Source organism: Stigmatopora nigra, chromosome 2, assembly GCF_051989575.1.
Source record: "Stigmatopora nigra isolate UIUO_SnigA chromosome 2, RoL_Snig_1.1, whole genome shotgun sequence".
In the NCBI taxonomy this organism is placed as follows: domain Eukaryota; kingdom Metazoa; phylum Chordata; class Actinopteri; order Syngnathiformes; family Syngnathidae; genus Stigmatopora; species Stigmatopora nigra.
In genome coordinates this window covers 6,226,448-6,248,447 of record NC_135509.1, presented here as the reverse complement: position 1 = coordinate 6,248,447, position 22,000 = coordinate 6,226,448, and the positions used below count along the sequence as shown (strand labels likewise).

Genomic DNA, 22,000 nt, shown 5'->3' with positions numbered 1-22,000 from the left:
AATGATAACGTACCCTCATATACATTTTTTTCTTCCGCATGAGCGTTTCAGATTATTATTTAACCACATAACGCGAGATTACCTGATAAATATTCCATGTCCATCAAAATAAGAGTCCTAGTAGTGATGTTTTTTTTAATTACAGCAAAGAAGTCAAACATTACAGACAATAACTATGAATATTGACTTGATATTCAGACTGGCTTGGCAGCAAACGGCACTCACTGTTAACCATGGCCACTTCTACTTTTTCTTTGCTTCAGTGACAAGTCACTTAATCCACGGTTTCACTATTGCTCGACATCCTTAAAAAAAAAAAAAGAGCCAAAAATATTGGAGAATAAACATTTGTTTGTAGAAACAAAAGTGATGCCGTAACATTTCACCGGTCATTTTAAATCTCAACATTAGAGCCTTTTTAAACATACTGTATTTACAGGATGCATTTTTTTGCTAGCCAAACATCATCACATAAGTCTATTTACAAACTTTTTTTTGTCCTAATGGAGCTTTATGAACCAGAAACACATCAGTCAGCAAAAAAGTCACAATTGTGACGACACGAAAACCTGTTCTCCGACCAGGATGCCGTTTGAAACAATACCTCCAAAAAAAAAAAAAAGATTAGGCACAAGCGTCGCTTTTTTTTATGCTGAAAACAACTCTTCCCGTTTCGGATGATGAGCCAAAAATACTGCACTGAGTACGACGGGGCTGTTTTTTTGCATCAAAATAAAGCACAGTAACATCACAGACTCATTTCAAATGAAAACAAGACAATACTACAGAGTAAATTCTTGGAAAACACAAAAAAAACAAAACTAGCGTACTTCTACTGCTCCAATATACAGCTTGCTTTTACACTCTCCCCTCACTTATAGGTCTATTCCATCATTGCTTTTAATGGTGGCAGTGGAGTGAAGAATGATTGTTCTTTTTAAGTAACGCAAGTGAACAATAAATACGAACAATGTGCTTCAACCGTATACACATATTTACAACAAGTCTTTGGCTTATGATTAAAACATCCGCGACGGCATACGAGAGAAAATACGTCAGTAGGCTGCCAAGTGTACCAACTAAACAAAGCCAAGGGAGCCAATCAGGATGCATAACGAATGACTAATGAATCTTTACCTCTTTAAAAAAGGATCTCATTCAGTGTGATGAATTGAAAATGTGTTGGGCCCAGCCCTGTGAATTACAATACAATTAAACTCAACGTCTTCACTTTGACACTAAAAGACAATTAAAAGTAAATCTACTTACAAAAGAAGACCAAAATTTAAAACAAAACCAAAACAAAAAATCACGTTTCATTTGACTACACATTTTTTCTTCATGGCATGACAAATGTAAAAAGCCAAGTAATACTCAACATGTAAACGTTCTTTGTGTCAGTCTCTCCAATTGGCGTTCAAGATGGGATTCTGTGGAACTCAAAAGAGTTGAAAAAGAACATCAATAACATCTGAAGCTGGTGGCAATAATAGTGTGTTGAAAGACCAAACTATGTGGACTTGTGGCCCCTCATTTTTTGGGGTTCACTGGCACTCGAGCTGTATAATAAAGAAGCGTTAAAATCTCCTTGACAGCGGCTGTTCGAAATCCATCCGGATGAAACTGCTATAGGATGCTGGGAGTGAGCGGTCGCCGTGTGGTGAGGTGGGCGGTGGTGGCAAAAGGATGGATGGTGTTTCAATTTTTTTTCTTTTTCCGCACCTTTAGGAGGTCTCAATGAACTCCAGTGCCAGGTCGTAGCAGAACCTGTACTGCTCCTATTGACACAGACAATACTTAAATCTTATTCATGTCCATTTCCAATTTAGTCATTGTTATCCTCTTAAAAACACAAATATGACAGCATCACATCAGGGTTAAAAATGGCAGTGAACCACTATGTTATAATAGATACTAGTTACCTTGGTGTTATTTAAAAGGGTGACAAATGATTTAAATAAAAAGTAATCAATGTTTGGACTCACTGGAGCATCCACCATGTTGGGTTTGCTGTTCCTCAACGTTTTGACGGCGTGGAAGACGTCAACCACGCTCTGCCTTTTTGCCATTTCGCATACAATGCTGCTGGCACAGAACACGCCACTACGGCCACCTCCATTTCTAAACAAAAAAAACACACATGCATATGCATTTTAAAAAATAGGTCTGTTTTTTAACTATCACATAATGGTGGATATAAACATAAAATAAAAATGTTCTGCTTCCCTCAATTGGGTGAACTCATTCAATGTAATAATACTGTCCTTTTCATAAATGTATTACACAGGCTCCATCTAGTGGGGAAACCATCGCAAGCTTTGAACTGTGTATTTAGTTTAGTTCCCTCTTTGAATAAAGAGGAAAAAGCCTTATAGTAAAATGCAAAGTAGGTACAAAGTAGCTTATTTGAGAATAAAGTCTCTGGTCTGGTTTTAAATAAACTACAATGCTTGTGTATTTGGAAGTTGCTCACACTGATATTATTCCCCAATCAAATTCTTTTAGGTGGCTCTTTTAAGCAAAAAAAAAAAAACTCCATCCAAAACATAACGGAAAACTCAAAGTGTTTACTTACAGGCAATGGACAATAGTTCTGCCCTCCCCCTCCTCTCCTTCACGCTGCCACTGGTCCACCTGCAGGATGAGCTTGAGGAAGGACCTCTTGGAGGCTGGGACCTCCCTGTGGCCCACCCAGCCCAAGTATTGGAACTGACGGACCATCAAGTAGCCTTCCTGAGGCTAACACAAATAGCCACGGTTAGACATATACGCACATTCAGTCTTTCTCAACATTACACTAATAAAGTATAAAAATAAGTCTGCCAAAATAAGGATGTATGTGAAGACTCACCCTGGTAAGGTTGCAGACTCTGAACAGCCTGCTAATCACATCACAGTCCATTGAACAGGACATACATTCTACTTGGACAGGCCCATAACGCAACATGCCTTCTTCTGGCCAGTACTGTGGACAGCCCTGCATAGAAAATGTTCCTAATAAATTCAAGAACACACACACACACACAAACATGGCCTAGAGATCGTTTTTGTGTCATAACATACCTGCGCGAGGTCAATCTCATTCAGCATCACCAGACTGGTGCACCCATAGTCATAAACAAGGCGCCAGAAATCTTTAACCGTGTTGGGCAGAGGGTGCTGAGTGACAATGAAGGCTGCAGGCTGTCTGTAGCTCTGAAAGTCAATGACAAAAAAGAAGCCAGTTCAACATTTGATAGTTGGCACACATTGCTTTCTGTCGGTCTTAGTCACACACGGCAAGATGGATCAACTAGTTATGTATAACCGTATTTTTCGGTGTTTCAAAGTCTCACATTTCCAATATAGTTTAGCAAGTCCAGCCTGTTATATGGTATTTTTCTTATACATGCCACGCCCTCTACTTCTAGAATTGAGTAACTTTTTTCAATTGATTACTTATTAGTACTATGTTCTTGCTCTCTGAACCCAATGTAATCAATAGTCCAGTGCAACTTGCACAGTATATATTTCTCCTTTGTGACTTTTCTTTATAGGCTGATGTGACTAACATTCAGGTGCGACTTTTACTCTGAAAAGTACGGTAGATGCATGGTCACATGATCATGCAGGAGTTGAGCAGCATGCACTACAAACTGGGCTCCACCTAAAATTCTGTCACGTCCAAAAGAGTTCAATGAACACAGCCACATGTATAGCACAGGTGTCAATGGCTTTTGGGATTGGGGAAAGGAAACATGACAAACAAGGAACCGCACGTGAGCTCGGGGCGTTAAAGGCAAAACATTGAACATGGTGGCTGGTGGAAAGACAGCAAAGCCATGAAACAAATCCAGTATTGGAAGATTTGAAGTGAAATCCCGTTTACCTGGAACTCCTCTGACAGCTTGGTTAGAAAGAGGCCAAAAGGCAAGTTTAACTAGGATGGAATTTTACAAACTGCACTGAAGTCCATTTGATTTAATCACAATCCGACTATGATTAGCCCTCCTGAAAGGTTTAACTCAACATGCAAATTGCACTACTGTACAACCATTAAAAATTCTCATCTCAGCAGTCACACTAAAGTATTCATCATGAGAAATTAGCAGGATGGTAAAGGAAAAATCACTATACTTCATATACTGTAGACTTGGCTCTGTGCCTATGCAAGCTTTAAGTAGTAGAGCTATTGTAATCGTAATGCTAAACAAAAACACTGCATTTTGTCATTAACAGCTTATTTGAATAAGATGGGTTCTTTCCTAATTACAGCAGATTGTTTTCCATTAACATCCTTCAAATTTCTCATGAAAACACAACACACTATGTCATCTCCAGAAACTCGAACAGCAACAAAAACTAAGCAGCCAAACTAAAACTGACAATGGAAAATCTCCCATATAAGAATATACATCCACAGTACAATTTGGTTGACTAAGTCGTGACATAAAGCATGTCAAGGCCACTATTTAAGATGTTTCTTTTTTGTACTGCAGAGAAGGCACTTGATTTCCTTTTAATCAGAACCTGGATTTGTCTCTAGCTTTCTTGTGTGCTTAAATCACAAACACAGCATCACACAAACAGGGAGGGGAGACTTTGTGTGTGTGTGTGTTTGTGTGTGAGTAACTGAATAAACATTTGCATCCATATTTTGTATGGACTCTACTGGTCAAAGGTTTTAGAAAAAGATCATCATTCGCTTTTTGCACTGATTTAAATCTATTTACATTCCCACTGTTGACTGTTCTAAAATGTTTGACCAGTAGTGCCTTTAGTGTTATTATCAACACGTGTAAAGTATTCAACTTTCCGCCCTTATTTTTTTTCAAAGAGTTTAAAAAATAGTGCGGCAAGAAGTTATGTTTGGCACAGTTTTCAATGTAACATATTATGTTTAGTTGTGTAAACTTACGTCCATTAGAGCCGCATTAATGTAGTTGCTACTTTCCCCATCTATGGTGATGAGGAAGGGCAAGCATCTGTCAGGAGGAAGACCGTCCATGAAACGGTTCTTATCCTGGTTTCTAGGCAACAACGCAATGCTGCAGTCTTCAGGCTGAGGCTGAGGAGTCACGGAGTTTAAAGTCTGGAGGACAAATCAAGATAATGCACCAGTGTGAGTTTAATGGGTTGCAGAAGTCAAAATGTTTGCATGAGCAAGTTTATGAAATCATGCTGTTGAAAATAGATGACAGAAGTCGTCGATTTTTGTTAAAAAAGAAGCACAATGTGGAAAATTGCCTTTTTAATTGGTTGTCTACAAATAGTGAGCTCAATGAGGTGTCTGATTATGTGTAAAATGAGACTTTTCCGAGCTCATTTACATGAATATTTTCTGTACATGACTTGGAAGCTAATCTATTGAATGAAGATGAAAAACTTACCTGAAACTCATCCTTCAAGTGGGACGAGTTGGTTTGGGAATCGATCCGGATGAGCTCATAGAAAGCTGCTTTGAACTCACAGACAGGAATGGCTGTTTCTCCACAGAGACATGCTTCTAATATGGCATCGTGGATAAATATGTATTGCTCCTGAGGAGTTTAGAAGAAGAGTGTTTTTATGACAGCACCCACGCACATAAATATCTAAGAACGGTGATCGGTGTGACATCAACAACTTGTTGAAGGTGAGCAAACAAACAGTGAGTGAGAGGTGGTGGGTGGCGGGTGGTTTCGTGGTGGTGAGTAGTGAAGATTTTAGTTGACATTTTTCATAATATTTGTAATTTAAAAGGCTTTGATTAATAAAGGTACATTTAAAACTTTGATTTTAAGACTATTATTGTTGCAATTGTTAAAGAATGAGAAGTAGAAATTTGTTAAAAAGCATGAATCGCGCCATTAGTTTAGAGTACACTTGAATGGATTTAAAATGTAACCTCAATTTAAAATCAACTGTTTTTATTTATGCTTAACACAACTTCTCCAAATTTATTAGAATTGGGGTTGTTGCTTATAAAAAAATAACACTACTTTTTTATTTAAAGCGCATCAATGAGACGAAACTATATAGTCTATATTTTATATATAAGGAACTAAGACATACTTACCACTAATAAGAAAATCAATACATTTTAAAAGACACTAAAAAAGTTAAAATAGAATCTTAAAGTGGTAGTCCGATACCCAATTCAAGAAAGCAACAAAACTACTTCAGGAGTTTTTCTTATTATGCTGGTAATATTTTATACCTATTTATGAAATAAGTTGCAAATTCTAACATTCATGACATTGGAGTGAACAGCAAAGACTCAACAACACAACAACAAACAGATGAAAGATGTTATGGTTGTCGTCCCTTGAAGCTGTACCGTATCACGTTTCCAACAGTGCGTCGTTGTTTTACCGTGTCTGGCCCTAGCATGTTGATGCGGATGGATGATGGGTAATGCAGTCACCTCAGTCTGTACCATGTTGATCCTCCTGGACCGTAGCGCTTTGACGCAGTTGTAAATATCCACGACGCCTTCCCTCTCTGCCATGTCTAACATGATGTCGATGACGATGAAACAGCCGGTGCGTCCTGCTCCAGCACTGCACGGAGAAAGTAAAGAAAAAGATAAATATAAATAGTAATTTTCAGTGTGAATGGATCACTGATGCATGGCTGTACACGTGATAGTGAGTGCAGTTAATGTATACCTGCAATGGACCACAATAGGCCCAGCTGATGGTGGATTGGAGATTTTAACCCGACGGATGAAGGAAAGTAGTCCCGTGGCGTGATATGGGACCCCGTGATCAGGCCAGCCTGTGAAGTGGAACTGCTTGACTTCACGGACTTCATTGAAACCACGCTGAGGAGAAAGAAATTAGAATAAAAGAAGGTCACATGTTAAAATCATCATTTAGAATTGAATGTGTAACTATGTTGAATAGCATAGTCAGCAAAAATCATATGACTAATGTATAAATGAGATACAATAATGTGTTTACCCTTTCCAATGTAAATGTGCGGACCACATATTCAGCAAGCGGCTCCACCTCGACAAAAGTCACCTTAAAGTCACCGTAAACCTCTGCATCATCCGGCCAGTACTTATAGCACTTCACCTGGAGGAAAATAAAAAAACAACAATATTTTTTTTCTTCTGAGAGTGTTTCCCTGGAGATATTATATAAAAAAATATCATGATTAGTTGAACTAGGATTACTGTGATTTATGCTCAAAGTACTCTACATAACCACTTTTTACCATTTCGGCTACAGGTAATGGACCTTAGCTCAATATTTGGCAGAACTATGAAGAGAAAGAACAACATACCCTTCCAACCTCCACTAGATTGGTCACCATGACAATACAGGCTGACTGTTCCTGCCAAACCATCCTCCAGAAGTCATACACAGTCTCATGCACAGGCCCTATAAAAACAATAGGTGACAAAAATGTGTTTGTTACTCATTTTTAAAATTAGCTTTCCCATTTATTAACTCAATGATAAACATCTAAACCACCTAATTGGCATATGATTGGAAATTCATTGTTAATTGCACTAAAAGAGTTATTATTATTTGTTTGGCTCACCTTGAGTAGCAATGTAGTGGCTTGGTCTCTGATAACCCTAAAAACAAACAGAGGGGTCACATAATGCAATAATTGAAAAATATTTTGAATCATATATGATCTGGACAGCAATTAATAAAACAGAAAACTCAGTACTTTACCACATCTCCTAGATTTTGTATATCAACCATACACTTGATGGGTGATGTAATTTAAGATAAAAACATAACTCATACAATCCAAATTTCTATTTTATATTCAAACTGACAAAACTACATTTTGACTGTTAATTTTCTTATATAAACCATTCTAAAAACACCACATATAGTAATTTTGATGTCAAATTCCCCATAGTTTGTGACCTTTCATAAAACCAAAGTCATAAGAGATGATGAAATGTGTCACCTTTACAACTGTCATGTGCATTTGGCAATGACACTAAGTATATGTCAAAGAAACAGATTAGACAAGCACAGTGACAGCAGTGCAAAGCGAAAGAAAGAAAAAAATACATAGTGCGAGATGAGGTGAAATCGCTCACACAGGGAGATCATAAAAAGTGTGAACAAAGGCTGGCCTTGAGCATTTAAGGATGGCTTGGTGTACTAATGGATGTAAAACGGGTGTTGAGTTTAAAGCGCATGAATGACAGATACTACAGTGATACTTACATCCCTGTACAGCCAAATCTACAGGCCAAGCCACAGGCAGAAAGATCGAGTGGAACAAAGAAGGAAGGAAAGAAAGAAAGAGTACAATAATGTCAGTGAGCGTCAACCAGGAACAGAAAAGTTGCATTGATGTGGCATGTGCATGCAGAAAAAAAAACAAGCATGCGTGCACAAAAAAAAGCTACAATGAAACTATTCAGAGGACAAATCTATAGAAAATTATATAAGAAAAATTACCCCAAATGCTCTCTTTTTTAGTTCGTTTATAGTATTCTGAGTGTACACTGTAATACTTTTAGTTCTACTGCAGTGTGTCATGACCAGCAAGCAAACTAATGACAATAAATTCCACTAAAACCAAATAAACAAAACCAAAAAGGCAAGACTTGATGGAAAGGTGACTGCAGATGATAATGCAAATGAAAAAGGTAAAGTTTGATGAATCAAAAGGAGAAATGAATGGAAAAAACGTTGATAATAGAATAATGTGGGGGATCATTTCATTCAAATGGTCTGTTTAAAGTCAGGTTCCTCTTTAAAGTTAATAGCCACCATGTGATCTTACACCAACAAACATACTGCCACATATCTATTTATTAAATTTTTAAATGTGGTGTTATCTAAATAAATTATTGCCAAATAGTGAAGTATTTCAATGTAATTGCAAAACCCCCCAAAACATTCCAAACTGCCAAAATGCATCAACACAAAATCAAATGACGAAATGTATGGATGCTAATTAAAAGTAATGGAATGAATGAAAATGGAGCAATGGATGAATTGGAGATGTGAGTAAAGGTATAGAGGCCTGACATACGAGCGAGGGAGTGTGGTTTCGTTGGTTTCGTTGGGAGCCAATAGTAGCATTCGGCGCGTTTCCACTTACATCGATGTAGTTGGCGTTGATGTAGTCAGAGGAAGGGTCATCTTCAATGGGCTGGAGAATAACCCTTGAATGATCATCTAAAGAAAGAGACAGAAATGCAGTATAGAAGGTAAAGGGAAAGATAAAAAGACAGGAGTGAGATGGATGAGGCAAAAAAACATCATCAATAAGTCTCTGGTGTTTTCACTTTCTATTGAGTCTGTCTCTTTCCGTGTTTTTCCTTTTAATTCTCCTGGAAATGTAAAAAGTTATGCCTTTTCAATTTAAAAGCGGTCTCCTTAAAAATGTATAGAATTACTTACATGCAATAATATTGCCGTAACGGTTCTTGGTGCGGTTTTGATCCTTCTTTGCCACATCCCAAGTTGCTGATTGGCCTTCAAAAAAACTCTGTATCACCAACAACAAACGCAAAAAAGGAAACGTTAAATGTGATTCAGAAGTAAAGCATGCAAAAACTAAACAAACCAATTGTTTATGACATGCTAGTTTATACTGCAAACCAACAAAATCCAACTTTGTTCATGAACATTTGCAGAAACATTTAATTTTGCATCTTTTCACAAATTCAACCTAACTCCATCATATAGTACACAAAAGCACAAATTACACCTACTGACTTACTTCATACTCCTCCTTAAAGCCATAGCTGTCGGAAGTCTTCATCAAATTAATGTGTTGAAGGAGGTCAGCCACTCTAATGGCGGGGTGAAGCTGTCCAGTCTGATAAGGAGATTCGGTCCCCTCACAATGATAGCGGGGGACATCCAGGAGCCTGCTGTTCTCTGCAGCCGACGCACTGTGGTTTTCGTCTGGACGGGAGAGGAAATCATTTCAAATTCAATCTGGCAGAGGGATCCTCAATTTATTAAATGTTATTAGTTAAGATAAAAATCATATCAATAGCTTCCATTTTTTTTAATTGTATTTAGATACTTACCTGTTATTGGAACTACATGTCCAAGCAGCAGAAAAAAAAGAGAGTAAAATGTCAGACAGTGGAATGAGTGGGATTTATCAGGGTAAGGATTTATAAAGAGACGCACATAATGAATGAAGCTTTCCCAGATTGATGGGGAATGGCAAATGGGAAATGTCAATAGTTTATCCCCAAAAAAGGCTTTTTAGTTTTTTTTTTACAATGTGTTAGAACATTAAATCACCCCTGTGTATGTAAATAATCCCCTATGTTGGATGGAATAGGCTCCAGCACCCCATGACCATTGTGAGAATAAGGGATTCAGAAAATGAATGAATGAATGTTTTTAAGTTCATCCAAATTAAGATGATTTTGACTGGCATTGAATCGCACATCATAAATAAAAAATATATTCAATTAAAATGGAGGAAAGCACACAATGTTTTTGATCAATAGAGGCTGGTTGTGTTGATTGACGCAGGGGATAATGCCGAAACTCTATGTCGCCACACATTTGACTGTTTAGTCTTCGTAGTTACATATCAACTGACACTGTATATTCCATCTATCCAATGCTTTTCTTAGCTGCAAGCACGTGTTAGCTCATTAATGTCTGTTGAGCTTTGTTATTGCCAATTAACGGTAAACCTGACCTGACAGCGTCTTTTAATTCCCTACTTTATTACTACTCCCTCCTATTCTGTGACGTGATGTGCCGGGACAGAGTGGAACAACATCTTTCAGTCTGAATTAAAGGATAAGGAACACTGTTGATCAACAGAGTTTGGTTGTTTGTTGAGGTTTTGGAGTCCTTAAGGGAGATGTTTCAACTGATTGTGCATCTCTGACAACTCCGAACCAGCCCGAGGCGTGAAAACATCTCAGTAGACAATTGGATCTAGTCTTTGGCGAAAAACCAACGTTTTCATGGGTGGGAATTAAATATCACAGATGCACGTTAATCTTACTGGCCGGTAAAGACAAAATAATTCTTCTTTTCTGAAGAATCGGAGTCTGTTATTGTGTAGAGCAATATGAATTAGATGTCTCTCAAAACTAGACACAAGAGTGGAATTAATGAGATCTCCAAGGAGTGTTTGTAATTACGCCGACTATCCCAATGCTCAGTGGGAAAGACAAAGCATTGCCGGAGCGTGAGAATGATTGAAGTCACGGTAAATATGGCCTGCTCGCTTGTTAAGAAGTAACTTTTCACACATGATATTGTGATTTGCCATATTTATACATCTTTCCCAACAGGCAATGTTTACTTTGCTGTGCTTTCTATGGCAGCGTATTGTAGCTTTCTATTATTCCTTAGGCTTGGATAAGCCTTATTAATCAAGCTAAAGTCACCATCCATGCAGAGGTAGATGCTGGAGGTACGACAAACAAGAGATACGACAAACAAGAGACTCCAAGATGTGATGGAGGCGTTTTTTAAATGAGAATTCCTTTTCATTTCAAGTCAGGACTGAATTGATGCACATGAACATACAAGACAAGGGTCTCATTGAAGATGATGATGACAGGTGATTGCTATGGCCTATTTGTTGGGGGTAAGTGATGTCACATAGTCAACCCATTGGGGGGTCTCACCTAACACAGCAGTGGGGACCAGCGGATCGTTGGGCGCTGCGGGGAGGAAGCAATGTGAGGAAATGTTGGCGTTTTTTCACCCTTCACGCAAATGAGCACTGCATGTGCATTAGGTTTTATTCTCTCAGGCATTTGAATTCTAACATTTAAATAACTACATTAATTATCAATGCTGCTCATATGACTGAGATGAGAATGAATTAACGTACATCTGTTGTTGTGATTGTGTGAGTCCATGAAGGTCACCGCCATGGGGTCCTCTGCGTGTAGAGTGCTCTGGTCGGCGTAGCTACGGTCCATGGCGTTCACCATATGTGTCATTTCCTGGCGGGTTGTTCCGATGGCGTCCTTGCGCTTCTTAGCAAGCTTCCTATTGGGGGTGAAAAGACAATTGAGTTAAGTTAGATTCAAACACATCTGATGATATTGGCACCAGCTGGCCTGCAGGCCACTGCTTTACTTTGTCCAATAAGGGAGCATGACATAAAGTATATTTCCTCACACAGTGGCTAGGGATGGATTATGATAGAATTAATTGCAAATATAGGTAGGAAAACAGTTGTTTTTGTTTTTTTCTAACGGGTTTTTTCACAAATAACTTTGTTGGGGACAGATGTGGGCTCGATTCCCGCTGGTGGTGGTATGATTGTGAGTGGAAATGGTCGTCTGTCTCTAAGGCTGCCTGGCGACCAGTCTAGGGTGTTGTTTGTCTTTCCCCCGCAACTCTTACGAGTAAGATGAGTGAATGATCATTTTTGTCACAGGTAAATTCATAAATATAATACAAGACACATTGTTATGCTATGTTATTTGAAAGAAAATTAAACATTACTACACTCTTGTAGCTATTTTTCAACCTATTTTGAGTGTCATGTTTGTGGTATGATAGTTCCTAAGGGGTGGTGTCTTCTGTATTTTCTACATTTTCTAATTCTTCAAAACTTTGAACAACCGTATTTTGCATTTATATTAGCTGTTATCTTTCGTGTTAAAATCATAACAGCTTGTGTCTATTCTAGAGTAGCATTTTCCAATTTAGAAAAGTCCATCAAACTATTTTTCTGGGTGCCACAATTTGAGGAAATACAATGTAAAAGGTAAATAGCCAAGCTGTGGACTGCAGGTAGCTGATTCAAGATGCAAAGGAAAAGGAGAAGAAAAGAGGAGAGGAAGAAAAAAAGAGGAAAAGAGACAGGCAAGGATGGCAGATGTTCAATAGTGGATTCCAGCATGTACATAAGGCTCAGCTACAGGACCAAAAGGGACATGGGCTAGAAGAAATAACCTTTGACCGCGAGGTTAACCAAAGAAAAGCCCTAAGTGAAAAATCCAGCTTTATTGCTGAGATAAAGTGAAAGATTTCTTTATCTGACAGTGGCCATTTGAACACATTCCATTTACAAACACGCTATTGATCATGAGAATCTAGTTTAAGGCAAGGCCATATAAAGCAAAGCAATATGAAAGGAAAACCTCAGGAGCAATGTATCTTAGCCAGACACCTTACGATTTTTCTTCACCACACAATGAAATAAAGAAGTGTTTGAGAAAGCACAGGAAGAAAAAAAAAGTTACAATGAGAGAATGCTTCCCACAGATGAAAAACCACAGTGTTATTATATCTATACGAGCGAGGTAGTTTTCTCAGAAGTTTCAGCCTATTAAACACAAGTAAAATTGAGACTTTAGAGGACTTTGAGCATGACAAAGCATGCAGGAAAGTTCCATATCCAGAGCCATAGCTACGTATCAGTTCAGACAACTTAAATTCCTAAAAACTTAATAATTATTGCATCATTTTTACTGATGGAGTAACCGTAGAAAAAATATTTTTCATATTCTGATGATTCATAGGCATCAGTTCTTTGAATGTTTTTGTGAAAACAAAGATTCTTAGTTGTCAGACTGATACCCTTATACAGCTCTGATCTCTTCCCTGTAGGTGGGCAGGAAGCATGCTGTTTTATAAGTCTTTCTTTTGCTTTTCATTAGTTTTTTTTTTTAGTTTTTTTTACCTTTTTCTGCCCTCAAAACACACCAACACCGCTGCTTAGGCCACAGACACACAAGACACACCCATATAGCCACACCCACCGCACTAACCAAGTGACACAAAATGCCCAAGTAACAGAAAAATAAAAATAAAAGACCTACAGATAGATAGAGATTTTCCACCTAATTTGAATACTCTATCTAAATCAGGTCATTTAAAATGGGTGAAACAAACATCTGGCTCCAACCAGTGAGAAACAGCCGGAAGCATAGGAAACAAGTCGTGTCAATCAGATAAACCACCAGTGTAGCAAAAAAAACACAAAAAGCCTCCCACAGTGGTTGAGATCCACAAATATGCGCAAGTGTCCATGATACCTGTGACTTGATGGGCAGATGGATGGTCACATGACTACATGCACACAAAGAGCTACAAGTCACAAGTGCAGCATTCTTTTTTCAAATTTCAAACACGCTCAGGCCCGTGTGGCCCCACTTTGGCCTGCTTTGTGGACAGCTTGAGCCCTTGAGCAAGACGTCTGCATCAGAGCCACTTTGGAGCATGTAGAGGACACCGGGGCTGAGGGCAATTCACATTCAGTTCAGTCCTTTGGGATTACATTTCCAATAGCTTTGTGCATGCTATGCTATTTTTTTCATTCATTCATTGCAGCCAAATACTGTGTGCAAAATTATTTGAATGCAGAAAAAGCTGGCATGACTGAGGTGGCGGTGAATTGTCCCCCACCCTGGTGGGGCGTCAATGAGGATGGCTTTGGCTGGTTGGTTGGTCAAGAGCTGGAAATGTGTGTTTTGTCTTGAAAAAAGTATACTGCATCTTTAAAAAAAATAACAACATCTAGCCACTAATTAGCCCAGTAAGAGATCAGCAGCTGGACACAGCTGATAGTTGGCTGGCTTTGTTTACTTACAGGTAATAAGAGTATGAATAGTAGGTCCTCCTGGGGTTGTGAGCCAATCAGAAAGCAAAGAGACATAATGGTCATGAATATGCAAATGAGGACAATACTGTCCTGTCCCAACCAGCAACAACATAAACAGAAGAAAGCACCTTTGGGTCATGCAAAAAAAAACTAAAATTCAACGCAAAAGCCCAATATTTTCAATGTCAGGTTCAAATCTTATAGCAAACTATGAAAAAATAAATAAATTCAACTGCGACTCACAACAATAATCTCAATAAGATTCCCCCCACTATTATAATCTCTGAAATATATGATGTTATAGCTTTTCCATCTTCTCCCACCATTTTAAAGATGCAGTATTGCTCATAGTTGTAAGGCAGGTTTGGTGACAATGGATATTGATCTCCCCAAAGATTGTTTACCAAAAACAAGTGTCAAGATTTTATCAACGTTCACATGAATCAAGGAAAAATGCAATGAATCCGCCCCATAAAGTTTGACAGATTTGTAAATGTTTGAATGCTCTGAATTATATTCCAGTTATCAGTAGTCTATATGTTCCCTGACATTGGATAAGGAACAGTTAAGGATGGGGCCATGCCTCTGACCTGCAAAGTCAGTGTGGACTTCACAATGGATTTGTATTGAAAAAATATCCCCATTTGTATGTACTGTGTGTATGTGCGTTCAATCGCCACATGGTGACGCTCTGCACTCAGGTACTACACCACTCTGGCACATACACTAATGACAAATAAATATGGTCAGTATGTTTCAATAGGTTTAAAAATTAAAACCTGTTCATCACATTAGATTCTTTAAACAACCTGGTATGATCATGTGATATAGTTAGTTGTATACATGATTGCATTGAATATGTGCCCTATTAATTACATTGATACAAATCAACACCAAAAGCGACACCACGTCCTAAAGAACAATATTTTTTGAGTGACTCATTATGGACTCATCTGCTTATATTAATGTTTTTACCAGCTTACTGATATTAGATTTTTTTTCTTACTTTTGCTATTGTTTCCTTTGTCTACTCGGCAGAAGTTACGACTTTTAGACAATATATCCTTTAAAAAAATAAATAAAAGGATTTCTACAGGGAGATCAACAACATTCATGATGGATGAATGGAATATGGTGTTTCTACAGCAAATGCTGAGACCATCACAAGAGAATGAATTCATAAGCACATTTTTGCCTGTGTGCGTTCTTTCACCTGCAAACTTGCACGGTGAAGCGACGGGAATGTTTTGGGGATGTCACTCACCTTTTCTTGACCAATAAGATGGCTACAAGCACCAGGAGGATGAAGACGAGCACACCAGCGCTGATACCGGCAATCTTCACCACACGGTCCGTCTGTTTGGCGGGGTCAGGAATGACTTCGGGTTCCTCAGTTGCACCTTTAGCATAATAACAAGACCAGTCAAAACTTCTTATTCAACTCTGAAATATTTATAATAGCTTTAATGGAAACCGTTATTCATTCAAAGGTATCTTTAAAAAAATAACTCTTCCGCAAACAATAATAAAAAACACAGAAAATGGGTTTAAAAACAAAGTAAACACTACGTTGTTGTTATCCTGTTGATCACAAAAGCATAAGGCGGTTTTGATGCTTCTAATCTCTATTTAGTGATCTCATAACACCAGAATAGATTGTACTGAAATGTGAGAACATAAGTGTATTACAATAATCCAAATAATCCCAAATAAAGACAAGCGCAAAACTAGATTTCATGCGGTGTATCCGTCGAACTCTAATCCTCTTCCAATGCCAAATATCAACAAGATAAACATAATCGCTTGTTCTTTCATCTGCTTCCTTGTTTGTAAGCATATTATTTGGCTATAAATTTTGTTCTGATGCAGAGATCACTAGAAAATGCTCAATCTGACCCGACAACATTATGCAATGTTATTATTTGACTATAGTATAAATTGTACTGGATAAAATAAACTTCAACATGCCTTGTTTTTTCTGTTCTTTTGATTGTTTGGGAGCTAGATAGTAACTTATTTTGATTTATTAAACAATAATTGTGGATTTACAGATGATTTAGGCATATCTGGCCCATTCACAGTATGGTATATTCCATCAAATAAACATTTATGCTATGTTATGTTAGTCTATAGCCTAAACTTTCCAGTTAACTACATTCTGATGAAAAGAAATAACTATGGAATATTAATAGATAGCGACATGAATAAAAGATCATTTTTCAAATTAAGGTCTGTGACCTTTCTTGATGGTGAAACAAATTGTTTCAATGATTAAAAAAAAGTGTCAATGTATGTATTACTAAATTATATGGGGAAGTGTACATCAAAAAGTTTCAAATTATATCTATAATATATAATAATTGTTTTCTTTTTAATACTTAAATGGGGATGCAAAAATATAAGTATACATTTTTCATACTGCCATGTTTTTTTTTACCAAGATTAACATTTAATTACAGTATCAATTTGCTTTAAAATAGTTCCTTTCATGCATTTTTAGAAGGCCGTTTATGTTTTGTTTTAATTACACAGCATATATTAGCAATTTTATCCAAAATGTGGGATTAAATAAACATTATAGTATGCTTAAAATAGATAACATAGGTAACCCGGTCACAGCAGGTTATAGTGCGACTAATAGAGACAAGAGTAAAGACAACAATAAAAAACAGAATTTAGAAGGTCCCACGTATGACCTCATAACGCCGGCAGTAGCTTTTAATTCCTATAAAATATTATCCAGGTCAGTACACTAAAACTAGCACATACTACATACAGTACACACGGAGCAAAATGTCCCTGAGGCAGTGATGACAATATACAATAGCCAAGATGACCTAATAGGACCACCAACACTTTAATTCTCCTTCCCGGATGCACGCTTCAGTGGGCGTACACTTGCAGACGGGCAAAGAGAGAAAGGAAGGGACAGTTGTCTGACCTCTATGACCATTAGTGTGCCTTTCTCCCTTGTCACTACATGAAAATTACAATTCTGTCACTTTGCTCCTATTTCCAATTCACCAGGCCACACAAGAAAAGGGACAAATGGCCTATTTAAGACACAAAACCACCAGTAAACACTTGCAATATGAAGACATTGGTAACATGAACTCCCGTGATTGTCCTCCTAACTTGAACAAAAACAAGACACCATACAAAATGGAACTGAGCCCCCACTTGGGGCCTAACAGTATTCCTTGCATGAACTTTCCTGTCTGTAACTATATGAGAGGACAGAATTCAAGATTTTAATGGATTGCTCTCCAACACACACTCTGAATTCCTCTAACACACAACCACAAATATATTTTCCCAATCATATTGTCAACTAACAACACACAAAAACAATCTAATTCACAGTACTACAACACTTTAAAACCCTGTTGTAGGGATACATATACCCCCATATAGACTACTATGGGGTCTGTGACTACAATAAGAATTCCAGCTAGTCAAAAGGCAAAGGTCCAATTGCCAACATGGTGACAAAAGTCACACTTGCTATTGAACTGGCTGTAATAAGGTTCAGTAGGTGGTTGCTCACTTGAGACAGTTACGGAACTGAAAACAAGTCTAATTCATATAATTGCAAGATGGAAGCATTTCCTAACATCCAAGTAACTGTTATTTATTGTTAAAAAAAATTAAAAAGCTGGATTCCGACAACAGCTGAACAATACCAACTGTACAAGGAACCTTGTGACTTTTTTATCTGTCTTTTTGGTCCATACCTCGGTCGTTATGGAACACCAAACTAAATCCGCTTTAATGATTCATTCTGCGGCCATTAAGGCTTGATTGTACTCGAAATAATGTTCTTTTTTTACAGTCTAGTTTAACAATCCTTCAAGGTCTAGCAGGGCAGAACCAGGTCTGTTGGTTCATTGGGGGTTGAAAATATTCTTTTTTTTTTAAATTGCAATAACAATTGCTGTGTGCGATAGCTTGACCTTTCCAGTTAGACATTTAAATAAAATAAAATAACGCCTTTAAAAAACAAAAACAAAAAATGCAAGACACTATACTCTACTCTTTCCTCAAAAACATCTATTGTGTGTATTTTCCAGAGCACCTTTTAAAACCAGTGTATTAAGGGTGTCAAACATATGGCCCCGGATAAACAACCTCACATTTAGACGGCATTCAAGCTGATCCTCTGAACATGCATCCATACACACTGACACAAATACATTTCTCTCTCTCTGGCATTATATCCCGTGATGCGGATCTCTGCTCTTATGGAGCACTCCAGTGGCTAAGAGGATGATGACTTGTTAATACACTTGACAAAAATCTGTTATTAAAAAGAAAAAAAACCTTAAGAGTAAGAGAAAAACATCTAAATGCACTCATTTCATTTTGTTATGAATCAAAGAGTATTAAAAATGTTACAATGTCATTATATAGTATATGTCTTACCTTTGGTAGCTAGCCTCAAACACTGGGTTTTTGTTTCCTAAAGGTAAAAAAAATATGTATAAAAATAAAGCAATGAGTCATTGTACTAAAAACAACAACTTATTAAGAAATTACATATTTTTAGAGTTTAGAGAACCTAAAGAACTGCTTGACATTATAAAAGTGGCAATGAAGGTCAATTCTAACATGAGAAATCAGTACACACAGGCGTAGAATGGTTTTGGAATACCCCAGAAGGTCAAACCTTTGCAAGCCACTTTATACTGAATGGGAGACCAATGGGAAAATATAGTGGCATGAGTGTTTACCCGCTCAGTGCTGCTAACAGCTTGAAGATAGATGTTGTAGTTCTTCCTAGGAGCCAATGGAGGGTTCCAAAAACCCTAGGGATTAAAAAGCAATTGACGGTCATACAACAGTTTTTCACTTTGGCATTCCCAAAATGTGGGCCACCCCACCAAATAAATATGTGGGTAAACAGAATGAGACATGCCTGGTATGTCTTGTTGTCTCCAACTGTGAATGGGAGGGGCTCAGGGAGATTGCTGGGTGACAGTTGTGCGGCATAATAATAGGGGGATCCACCAGTAGATGCACTGTGATAAGAAACTGGAACCTGGATGAGAGGATATGGAGTAAAACATCAATATACTGTACATACAAAGATATATCTCAATCATGTTGACCATTTAACAAATAAAAACATTCTTATAGTGTTGTAGTTGTTTTTATTTACCTCAAAACAGTCCGATGAAGCTTGGCGACGGGTTCTACGTGGATTTACTTCCTCCACTACTATCTGGTATGCACTGGGAACATAATAAATGAAATGAAAATGAATACATTGCAGTATGTATGTAGATGTTTACCTATGATAAACAATAAGGTTGATGGAAAAGCTTCATTCATTACATTGTTTCAACTGCTAATCCTGAAAAACCTTTACAGTTGCTTTGCAAATCTAAATATGTATTTTTTATTGGACCACGTGCTTATATTTTGTGGTATGCATTATTACCTTATAGGTGCTCCCTTAGCCTGTGCAGGTTTCAGCAGAACAGTAATGGTTGTTGCAGTTTCATTTAAAAAGGCTTCTGATCCATCATACTCTTCTATAGTTGGAGCTAAAGGCAGATGGCACATTTACATGGCAGTTATATAAAGTTAGTATCTTTCTGTTTTAGGGTAAAGAACTTATACATGGATCAATAAATGTAAAACCTACCCGAGATATTAGTAGTCACATTCAGAGTGGTTGCAGGACCAAATCCCTTGGAGGTGGATGCTCGAATAGAGAGCTGGTAAGTGACCCCTGGGTGTAGCTGTGAGAAGAGGTGATGGGTGGTGTTGGAGGGTAGAGGCACCATCAGTCCAGGCCTCTGCAGGGGCACCGATGGATCGAAAGAACGCAGACCGCTGTAGCCAATCTGAGGTGGTGCAGAGAGGGAAACATGGAGTGCCATTGAGCTGTAAATATACTATACATCTTTATAATAGATCTAGTTATATATTTCCTGATAACTACCTCATATTGTATGATTATTCCATTGGGCTCAGATGGTTCTTTCCAGTAAAGAAGAATTCTATCTTCAAATGGTGTGGCTCTCACAGACTGAGTGGGAACTGGGCCTGGAACTGTAAAGGCAAAGATAAACAGAAAAAAAGTGTGCTACTAAATTGGTATGAAATTGAAAGTGGCTTTTGAGAATTGTATGCTTTTTGTAGGCTTTTTAGGAACCAAAATTCAAAAGGTAAAATGGTGAAGTAGGTACACTACCAAGTTTTATCTATCCCTTTGTTATTCATGAGCAGAGCCTCTGACATTTAGTGACTAGATGTCTATAATGATCATCTATTTTTGTAAAAGGGCTAATTAAAAAAAACTGGATATATTATTGCCTGTCTTTAAGGAACTTATAATAATATTATTTTACAAATATTTCTATAGACAAACATGTCAATCTCACCATCTTCATCAGTTTGGATGATTGTTTCATCACTCTCCTTTCGTCCTTCTGGATTGGTCAATATCATCTTCAGACTGACGTTGGTGTAAGGTGGCAGATTTCCTACAATATGGCGAGGTGCTGCAAAAAAAGATAAGTCAACTATGAGAACATGCGAAAAATGGTAGCAATATTGTTTTGAGCTAGTAGGCGTCAAGTTGATTGTGTACCTTTGGGGTCCATGTCCAGACAGTCAGCCTTGCTGTGATTGTTAGCAGTCATATAGTGGTAGCAGATGGTGACATTAAAGGTATGACAGCGGGTTATGTTGTAACCCAATGATTCCCAATCCACCGCTATCAGACGGGACCGGGTCTCGGCGATCTTTAGTCTCTTTGGAGTCCGCATGGGTTCTGTTGAGAAACGTACATTGAGTGAAACAAAAAACAAAGATGACAACAGGGGAAAAAGGCCACTGTCTACAATATTATGCTTGTCACTTTAGTTGCTATGATTAGGGCTGCACAGTATGTACAAATGCAGTAATCTAACATGTGTTTCATTATTATAGGCAAAGCTACAATGTCTATCAATCAACCTATGAGGACCTGCCATCCAGTTACAAGTACATTTTTATTTAAGACAGCTTTCCAGCAGGGGTTAAAAGACAATTCATCGTTTTGACAGTTCCTGACATTAATTAAATTACACTAGGAAAACATTTGTACTTTAGATACTATTGGTAAGTGCATTGTGATTGAAGAAAATTATCACATGTCATTTGTGTTTTCTTTGTCAGATTGTAACCAATGTGAATCCATGTCTTTTAAATGCTTCATAAAACAAAGCTCCTGTTAATTGGAAAAAAAAACGTTTTACTCCATCCATTCAATTCATGTCATCCATTTTTAGAGGAGACAGTACAAGGACAAAACTTGTCGCTTTTGTTGAAAAGCCATTATCTGTCCGTCGCTCAACACACAAACAAGACACATCTTTGACACACTGTTATTTCCCATAAATATGTGCTAGTATGTGTGCCTGGAGCCATAACCCTGGTTAATCTTGCTCAAAGTGTGTCTCTCAGTTTTAGGCCAATCTTTGGTTGACCTTAGATTAGGCTTGCTATT

The 22,000-nt window shown here is 37.7% G+C and overlaps 1 protein-coding gene across 19 annotated transcripts in view; it reads right to left on the bottom strand.

The window, feature by feature from the left end:
* Positions 1-121: 121 nt before the first annotated feature.
* Positions 122-22,000, bottom strand: part of ptprk (protein tyrosine phosphatase receptor type K) — a 66,893-nt gene continuing 45,014 nt past the window's right edge. Inside the window, exons 12-42 of one of the 19 annotated variants that reach the window (XM_077737446.1) lie at positions 21,101-21,283; positions 20,892-21,011; positions 20,450-20,559; positions 20,150-20,351; positions 19,943-20,048; positions 19,661-19,733; positions 19,418-19,540; positions 19,233-19,307; positions 18,925-18,961; positions 15,767-15,902; positions 14,491-14,520; positions 11,776-11,936; positions 11,567-11,602; positions 9,989-10,000; positions 9,673-9,860; positions 9,351-9,450; positions 8,980-9,125; positions 8,163-8,180; positions 7,513-7,549; positions 7,252-7,349; positions 6,924-7,040; positions 6,630-6,784; positions 6,386-6,521; positions 5,370-5,519; positions 4,898-5,071; positions 3,869-3,886; positions 3,064-3,195; positions 2,852-2,977; positions 2,576-2,739; positions 1,986-2,121; positions 122-1,778 (exon numbers count right to left, since the gene is read on the bottom strand). In XM_077737446.1, the coding sequence (XP_077593572.1) occupies positions 1,725-1,778; positions 1,986-2,121; positions 2,576-2,739; positions 2,852-2,977; positions 3,064-3,195; positions 3,869-3,886; positions 4,898-5,071; positions 5,370-5,519; positions 6,386-6,521; positions 6,630-6,784; positions 6,924-7,040; positions 7,252-7,349; positions 7,513-7,549; positions 8,163-8,180; positions 8,980-9,125; positions 9,351-9,450; positions 9,673-9,860; positions 9,989-10,000; positions 11,567-11,602; positions 11,776-11,936; positions 14,491-14,520; positions 15,767-15,902; positions 18,925-18,961; positions 19,233-19,307; positions 19,418-19,540; positions 19,661-19,733; positions 19,943-20,048; positions 20,150-20,351; positions 20,450-20,559; positions 20,892-21,011; positions 21,101-21,283 (3,353 nt within the window). In that variant the 3' untranslated portion in view covers positions 122-1,724. The remainder of the gene's footprint in view (positions 1,779-1,985; positions 2,122-2,575; positions 2,740-2,851; positions 2,978-3,063; positions 3,196-3,868; positions 3,887-4,897; positions 5,072-5,369; positions 5,520-6,385; positions 6,522-6,629; positions 6,785-6,923; positions 7,041-7,251; positions 7,350-7,512; positions 7,550-8,162; positions 8,181-8,979; positions 9,126-9,350; positions 9,451-9,672; positions 9,861-9,988; positions 10,001-11,566; positions 11,603-11,775; positions 11,937-14,490; positions 14,521-15,766; positions 15,903-18,924; positions 18,962-19,232; positions 19,308-19,417; positions 19,541-19,660; positions 19,734-19,942; positions 20,049-20,149; positions 20,352-20,449; positions 20,560-20,891; positions 21,012-21,100; positions 21,284-22,000) is intronic. The other 18 variants (XM_077737457.1, XM_077737497.1, XM_077737452.1 and 15 more) reach the window with 18 other exon arrangements.